Raw genomic sequence first — 9090 nt, forward strand, 5'->3', positions numbered from 1 at the left:
CAGAGCAGCTGTTTTTCCTAAAAATATGTTGGTTAAAAGATGAGGTGCTTATGAGCTAGGAAATAAATGCTTCATTACACTCTCATGCCTCAAAAATCAGCTTGGTTCAGAAATCACCACACTTTCCTTTAGAGTCTTATTTCACTGTAAGAATAACATATTTAGTTTAGCTTTAACTTATTCCTAATTAACTGAAGACTCAGCCAAAGTTATCCTAATTAACTTGAAATAACAAAATCCTCAGTCTTTTGTAGCAATTTGGGAAAATCAGCTTAAAACTACACTGCAAACTGAGTGACTGCAGCTTAGCATGCMGCCTTGCTGTTAGCTGAACTCAGAGAAACACTTCTTGGGAACTCTTATCATCCCTTTAAATCAGTTTAGCCCAATCCTTCAGCTTGCATCTCTGCAATTAAGCATTTATACTGTTTACAGGGGTTTAGCCACTCACGATCAAGCTATCAGATAGCACAAGCCCAGGGAACGGGGGTAATTAAGCACTTGCACGCTCCCAGACCACAACAAGTAGCAGGTGAAGTATGTCTGCTTAAATGTCAGCTGAGGAAGCTAAGCCATGGTAATTTGTACCTGCTTGTGAGGTCCAGGAAGGAGGAAAAAAACCCCTAAACTAAGGCTCTTTAGATTAGACACCTTTAAGGAGGRTGGTTCTGCATGGACCAGCGCCTCGTGCAGCCTCTGGTCAATGTTTGTCCTTGTGATACCAAGCTGGGAACGACCCYGGCCATCGCCCCAGTCCCCCGGGACCACAAACGTGCCCAGCCTCGTGTGGCACGTTGATATTTCCCACTGGTGCCAGCAGGTAGGAGATAATGTAAAACACAGTGTTTTGTTGAGTAAGAGGGTGCTGTTTTTACATAATCAGTTTTCTGAGCAGAGCTTCCCTAGCTCAGGGCAAAGCAGGAAAAGCAGTCGCGGCCCCGCGGAGCACCGTGACGAGGAAACTGTCCYGGAGGCGAAGATCGACAAGCAGCAGGAGCCCCGGCCCCTTGCAGCCCCTCATCCAAAATGGTCACCCTGGGATCGACCTTGCATGCCAGAGGGGAAGTGAAATGCGATAAATGCGAGCKTTTCCTCTCGCTCCTTATACCAAGAGGAGAAAGAATAAGAGAGAAGGGTGTCCRAGGTTCCCTTCCGCAGCCACGGCGTACGGAGGGAGCGGCAGCAGGGCAAAGAGGTCTTGTGCTGAGGCAGGCGAAGGTCTCCAAATAATGAAGCAAGGTAGAGGATATTAAAACCTYGAGGCCTACAGCTTTCGCTACGTGGTATAAAAGGCCAGGCAAGGCATTTCTGTAAAGCGCGATAAAGCCTCTTCCTCAGCCTGCAAGTTCAAACGGCCTTAGAAGCCCTGTGGGCTTGATAAGCCTCATTTTGTGGGCACCAGATCTGTGCAACAGATATGTAAATGGCTGGAAAATGAAATGGAGGGTGAAAGAAGGACTGTCTGATCCCAGCAGCATTAGAAACAAGTGAAATTATTAAATACATGACAAACTGCAGTGCATTCATGGAAACAGTGACAAAAAAATAAGCTAGGGCCTCAGCTTCCTGCGCTAATTTGGAACGGGTAACCTACAGGCAGGGCTTGCTTATGTGTCTACACAGGCTCAGAGAAGTCTTCCAATGGGCTTCAAACCAATTAGACTCAGGTAATCAATCAATAATTAACAGAGCTGAAATTTCAAAAATGCCTAAGGAATTTGTTTTTCATTAAAACTTTGAGATGCGCAAAAGTCACTGAATCTTAGTATATTCTCGCATGTTTAACAGTATATTTTTATCTGAAGTTGTGAGTAGCACACTCAAATGGTAAATGTATGAGCAGATGTTAGAGCATGTTTAAGAATCCCTATGTCTATGTGAGATGTGTAATAACGCCAGCAYTCAAATATTCTTAATTGATTCATTTGACTGTGTCCAAATATTTTTTTAATATGGGAAGAGATGTGATTAAGCATGCAGATGTTCAAGCCATTGTTTTAAGTTCCTCTGCACCACTGAGTCATCTGCACGGGGGGGATAACGGTACTTCCCATTTTCACACGGGTGCTAAGAGGAAAAAATACACTAAGGGATATGACAAAAACTAACCCCAAAACATACACGGGTTTCTCAGTCGGTCTTGATGGGGATTAAAAATAACTTAAAAGACATGCTAATTCACATTCAGAAACCTCGTAGCTCAATTATAGAAGTGCATGTAGGGAGAAGGATGATTTTCACTAAACCTTGAATCTAAGGTGCTGAATGGATGGGACGTCTGCAAGCGCAAGCTAGAAGGTGTGATGAAACTGTTTTTTAGAGGTGGGTTTCGAGCTTTGTTTTGATGAATGAAAGCATCTCGGGGTGGCCGGAGCCCTTCCCGGGCAGGTGAGGCTCCAGGGGCCACTGGGGGGTTAGCTGGAGCCCAGCAGCTGTTTGCAACATGCTCACATGACCCTCGGAAACRCAACGCCAAAAATCTGTGGTTGACTCTGTTTTGTCCTGATAACCAGAAACAGATGCTCAAATACTTAAATGCGAAGCGCAACTCCTGGCTATCTGATGAAGTACACATAACAGATATCACTGCCTTTGCGCAGCTTCCCAAAAGATACAAAGATGTATTGTCCTGGGGCAACGTGGTGACGTTTTTTTCTATTTCTGTGCACTTTTTATTTGGTACACTAGCCGTTGTACTACGCAACGGTATCATCCTGCAGCAACCTCTCCCATATCTGCCACAGAACTGTTTGGATTAAGGGGGGGCGGGGAAACACTTAAGTATTTGACTTTTAGGACTGCAAATATTTTTAAAGACAAGGAGCCCAAGCCGTGGAGCGAACCCACTGAAGGGCTCCTCAGCACCAGGGAGCTCCTCGGGCGCCGAGCCTTAACGCCGCTACGAGCGTGGGAATAGGGCCGGCTCCACGGCCACCCTCTCCGCCCCCTGCCCCACCAAAGGCTTTCGGCAAATTACGACCGGTTAGGACTTCTAACCACAGTCTTTAACAGCCCCAGCTCTACATTTCTACGTGTGTGTTACRTGACTGCAGGCAGGGGCTTTTGCATGCTACCAGAACTGGAGATTGACRTTTTGTTTTTCTAAAGAAGGGCTGATTACTGAAAGGCCAACGGTTACTCATATCCAAATATTTTTATTTGCTCTGTAAGGCAACTTACCACAAGTATTTCAGTTTCAAAACACTGTGTTGATCATTTTGATAGTAGCTAAACAGTTTAAGCACTGACTTTAGATCACTCTTAAACTKAACCCCTGCTTTTCAAGCTTCGGATTTTTTGCTTTATCTGCTTTTTTTGTGTGCAAGACAAACATACAAAATCCTTCCAATACAGAACCAGGGAACATCCAGCGTTACCAAGCGCTCTTCCAGGCGAATATTAAGGAGTTACTGAGTAACCTTGCTGAACGTCGCACGCAGGTCTCTGCTTCCCACCGCGGCGAGATCGCCGAGTGCGCGTTCCTTTCCTTCGAAGGGCGCACCAACATCCCACCCTCCGCAGCGGCGGCCCCAAGCCCGTGCAGATTCCCACTGACTTCTTCTCACTTAAACTTTGAAAATTCGCTAAGATTTGGAGTYGATTTGTTAAAAACACGCAGAGCCGCGATGAAGCGGGGAAAGCTCCCCGGCGCTCCCAGCGCCCGTCCGGGCCGGCCCCGGCTCCCTCCTCGCTGGGGACGTCGCCGACCCTGCCGACCCGGCCTCAAGCCTGCAGCGGGCACGCAAAAGGGGAAAGAAAGAGGGCTCTGAAACACCGCGAGCCTGGCCCCCGCTCAGCACGTCAAGGTCAGGCGTACAGCGGCTTTTAACGAGTTCGAGCAAGCTGGAGCGCAACGGGCAGAGACAGCRGCGTTAACCGCCCCCAACCACGAGCGAACATCAACTTTTCGTTGAAGTAAGACTCCAAAAGGAAGCAAAAACACTTTGAAAATTTCTGGGAAAACTTTAAGGTTTATTACGCCGGAGTCGGCCTGGAAAGTCCCGATCCGCGTGTCTCGGAGACGCGCGGGTTCGGGAGGGCACGGCCTGGCCRGCGCGGCGGGTCGCTCCAAAGCTGCCCCAGCGCCAGCTCCGCGTTTACTGCGCGCTTCAAGGACGTACCAGGGCTGCTTCGTATCATCTTGCAAGACAAACAGCGATAACAGTCTGAGCTCTTCTACAGGAGGAGTGTCTTCCTCTCTCCCTCTCTTTTTTTTTTTCTCCTCTAAATGAAGCTGTGAACATATTACAAGTTCTCACACTTCTCTGACAGGAAATTTCCACTYATCAAGTTCTCACCCACATCACAAACAGATAAGTACATCTTAGACACACGTCATTTTTTTTTTCTTCATTTTGCCTTCCTGCGATTCAAAACCTTTGCTGGTTCCTTCCAACACAAACACATATCCCCACTTAATCAAAAGAAGTGGAAAAGGAAAATCACACACTCAAGCCTCGACTGTATTTCACTTCACATAGACCGCGGAGGTGCCGGCACAGCACCAGTGCTGCCTAAGCTGGCTTTCCCGGGTGGGTACCGCCTCAGCACACCTCTCCGTTCTGAAAGCACGGCCTTTAATGGAACTGAAATTTCTCAGTTTCCGTAACTGGAAAATCTTCAGCCTGCCACAGACAAYAGGAAGGATGCAGACACCAAACCCCACGGAAGGTGGATCCTCTCTCTCCCRTTCCCACCTGACTGACCCACTCAGACAGTTGGGGATCAAGCAAGTATTTGTCTTTCCTTAGGCAGCCGAATTACTCATTATCCTTAAAAGAAGTTGTCAGCGATCAGAAGGTACAGTGCATTTAAAACATCACTCTCCCACTGGCGCAGTCATGATTGGCAAGGCAGCAAATCTGCTGCAGTCTCCAGTAATTAGCTAGCGATACCCACCATCCCCACCTCAATCACGCAAAGCCTCGCTCTTTCTTCCAAGCAGGCACCCTCAAAGGGGCTGCTAGACCCCCTCAACTGCCTCTTCCGGTCACAAAGTCCAGGAGACCATCTCAGGACACCAGACACCCAGTGGATGCTCTTCCTCTTCCCATGGGGTCCTGGTTATCGAGCTTCTCCACTTTCAATTCCTATTATCTGCTCAAGAATTCATTTCCAATAGCAAAAACCTCTGCAGTTGATAGAAAGCGGTCATTAGCCCGAGCAAATATGAAATGGCAGGAGAGGACACCCATGGCCAACAGAGCAAACAGCAAAGCACAGTGTCCCAGCTGCCAACCTGTGAAGTCCAGACACAGCACAAAACACGTTGTCCTTGCAGAAAGCAAAACCCTCTATCACATTTTTTCCACATTTTCGAATTTTTACTGTGAGTGCCAAGCTGATGCAAGACACAACAGTAGCTGCCATTTTAGGATGATTGTAAGTTTTAGGAAATGTCTGTATGCTGCACATCAACGGTTTCACAAATTGCTTCTCCACTCCTAAGAACTGACAACTTTTTATACATTATTCAACAGGCATTTTTTTTTTTTTTTTTTTTTTTTTTTTACACATTTCTCTCTTGCCATTATTTGCTATGGCAAACCTCACACCACAAGTCAAACATTATTCACATTAACACTTGCAATAACAGAGCATGAATCATCTTCATGGTCTACACAGAACATATGATGTACTTTGGAGGACCCAACAGTTAGTCGAACCATGAGAACGCTCTAGGAGATTGCTACATATATTTAAAGATAGTCTAGGTTGTTCTATAAGCACAAAAATATTTATGGCTAAGCTGCTTCTTACTGCTCCGAGAGGGAAGAAAGACGTATAGCAAACCTCCTGCAAAAGCGAAAGAAGAACACGAGTTTAGTCAGCATCAGGAGTGGGACAGGCATTACAAGGGTTTGTTTGTGGTTTCCGCAAGGAAAAAACGTGCCCAATTTCTCTCCCTCACTGCTGAGGAGCGTACCTGAGTGTGCTACACGTTAGCAAGAGGATTTCCGGGAAGGAGGCGYGCTGGCTAGTAGCCCTGGTTCCCTTCCTAGTGGGCACCAAATTTTGGCCCTAACTCACATTAATCTAAAATCTTGTACCAGTTCAGTGAAAACATCTGCTCCTCTGACCTGCCGTTCGTGACAGTAGCTATTTCACCTCAAAATGAGACCAAAGCAGACATCTGAATAACCTCAACTTTATGCACTCTGCTTTACAGAAGATCTCTATGCTTAACCAAATGGGATCTTTACTGTTTACTGGATACTTGTTTTTCTTCACTGTATCACTGAGCCAAAAAATATCCTTCACTGTTAAGTTTTTTAAAACCAAGTAATGACCTCATGATGTTTCTTAGGAGTACCTCTATAAAGAGAGAGAGTTTTCCCATGCCCCAATAGTTAAAAAAAAAAAAAAAAAAAAGGTATTCTTGAAACTCAGGTTTTTGGTAGAGTGAGATGATATATGTGTAGTAAGAAGCTAAAAAAATATGCATGTAAAGCACTCTGACTTCTTTGACTGAATGATACAGTTTGCTTTTGAAATAGCAGAAAATGAATACCTCAGAAGTATCCCAAACTCTGGTTTCTCTCTTAACTTCACCTAAGAGTCATCATGATGCTATCTATCTCATGTGTTTACTGTTTGGCTTGAGCAGCAAAATAYATTGGTTTTAAATGGTTCTGAAATACTAAACTTAATTCTTCACCAAAATGGGATGACTAAAAAGAGTTGTTATAGGTACCTGTTTATAGTCTCTCAACAACTTCCAAAATAAATCAATTTACATCACAAGCAAAACAGTGTGCTGGTTTTTCTCTCATCAGAGCTATACCCCACGATTTGAAATTTCAGCACTATTCAAGTTACTATCTCTCCAGCTTAAATATATAAGTTAAYATCCACATAAACCTTAAATATTGTTATTGATTCTGGAACTCTGCTTATTTTCCCTAGATTACTTGGAGCTTTTACACAACACTGTACTGAACAGTGTCACTGAACAGGTGACATCTGCATCGAGGGTCTTGGGAGAAACCCCAGCCTCAGGGCCTGGGAGCGCTCCTCGGCTGCATTTTATGGTGAGAGCCAGGTGTTCACTGGTGCGAAACCCAGGTGCTAGGGGTGCAGCTAGACCCAGCCCCAGGTCCCTCAGCCCAGGGCACCCAGGGGTTTGGGACAACGCAGTGCATCACACAGCCCAACGCAGCACTGAGACACAGCCACAGGCTCCAGAGTACCAGCAGGAGCAGTTATTGCTGCTACCCAAAATCTCCTGCTCTCCTCATCCCTGTTGCAGTGGGGCTGCCCTAGGTCCATCACAGCTCAGGAACTTCAAGAATTATAACTGCTCCGTGGATTATTTTTTACTACAACTTTGTACACATGAATCCTTTCTGAGCTATTAATATCTTCTACTTGTTCCAGAATGAAGAACATAAGAACAGCAGCCATAAACCCAGAAGTCCCTCTTCCAGAAAGCCATGTCTCTCATGTACAGAAGCATTGCCTCTTCCAGGGTTTCRTAAGCTGCCCTTTAGTTAATACAAAATCGAAGGAAGAGAAGTGACATAGAAACCACATTTTAATTAGATCGAATTCTTACTCAGCTGTAAAACAATGCTCAGATTCAGAAGATCAAAAATCCACTCTGCTATGCCTTTGCTGCTGAAAAATACCCTCTTTACTATCACCTTGCACAGAGCACGACGGGCTCAGCCCTCCGTTCCCCTAAGCCGAGCTCTACACCCGTCTCGCCCTGGCCACCCTCCTAAACGGAGGAGGCAGGTCGACAAGAGCGCAGCAACAGTTGCCCTGATGTAATTGTTAGGAAACATCAAAATAAAATTTTGATGTCGCTCCTCTTCACTCTGTGCCCTTGGGACCACCTCCACATGGACCCGAAACACCTTCTGGCCTCCACCTCCAAGGGACGGAGAACTGCACCAGGTGGCGGTGGCACCAGTGCCACTTGGGCCGGTCACAGACGTTCAGGGCAGGAGTCTATCACCCAACAGCCTCTCTCAACCCCTAGATCTAAGTTGTCTAAGATCTCTTCGTAGAGAGGAGACAAATATAGGTACTTTCAGGGTATTTTCATCCGTCCTATTTTAAGCAGCTACATTAGGATGAGACAAGATCATGTCCTAAAAGCGCCAATTTCTCACCACCGACTGGAGGAAACGTGAGACAACCAGCTCAATGGAGACATGCATAATGTAGACCTTGTCCTCGAGGGTCTGACTGACATAACTAGATGAAAACACATTACATATGTGTATCCTGTGAAGGGCAACTTTACTTCGGAGCCTGAGGTCATTCAGCTGCATTTTGCATTGCACCTAGGCAAGTAAAAAGGTATAAAACACCCTCCTGCAACAGTGAATCAAATGATTATGGTAAGTCTTCTAGGCCAAAAAAATAAYAGGCAATAGTAATATGAAATGAACTTTAAGATACTCACCTTATCTCCAGTACCAATGAGGAATTGATTTTCCAACCTTCTACAGAGTGCTGGAAGATCGAGGAGCCACCYTTTCGAATTATTTTATCAGAGCTATTGATCATTGATCTACTCAAACTCAGCTCACCATCTCTGCAATGCAACACAGAAAAGACACAATTATGTTAAGGCGAGTTCTAGTTGAAGGAATTTAGACCACAAGCACCAGTGATATTTTCTTTTTATCCACAACAAGATGTAGCACGTTGCTTTCTCACCCACTCTACTCACTAAATAAAATAAACTATACCTAAGAGAAATCTATAGGAGATCTATAGCTAATGCTTTCATGCTTAATTTAAAAGCTTAAATGTATTTTTGGTTTTATTGCAGTAAACAAAACAAAAATTACAATATACTCCAAATTGTGAAGCTGAACCTGGTTTGCCTCAGTATGGGTGTGAGGCAGATTCTGCACTCCTAWGTCCCAGACTTCCAGTATTAAGCTAAGAATTAACACTTAACTCCTTCCTCCAGCCACTTCTCATGTTAAACAGTAATGCCCTGATTAACTCTGTTTGCCTCCTACTGGTACCAAGGAGACTTTCACACCAGGAACTCTGGAGTTTCAGGATATACGAAGCACAATGTTTCCCCGAGACTTTAGGGAAAGGTTTGTACGCACAGGGCCAGACAGC

At 45.3% G+C, this 9090-nt stretch overlaps 1 protein-coding gene across 1 annotated transcript in view; it reads right to left on the bottom strand.

Moving 5' to 3' along the window:
* ST8SIA4 (ST8 alpha-N-acetyl-neuraminide alpha-2,8-sialyltransferase 4) overlaps window positions 1-8540 on the bottom strand; it is a 53267-nt gene extending 44727 nt beyond the window's left edge. Inside the window, exon 1 of the mRNA XM_085298758.1 lies at window positions 8414-8540. Within this exon, the coding sequence (XP_085154884.1) occupies window positions 8414-8517 (104 nt within the window). The 5' untranslated portion in view covers window positions 8518-8540. The remainder of the gene's footprint in view (window positions 1-8413) is intronic.
* Between the last annotated feature and the right edge of the window lie 550 nt (window positions 8541-9090).

The sequence above is a fragment of the Rhea americana genome, unplaced genomic scaffold (genome assembly GCF_003343005.1).
Source record: "Rhea americana isolate MKP2758 unplaced genomic scaffold, rheAme1 scaffold_141, whole genome shotgun sequence".
NCBI classification, from domain to species: domain Eukaryota; kingdom Metazoa; phylum Chordata; class Aves; order Rheiformes; family Rheidae; genus Rhea; species Rhea americana.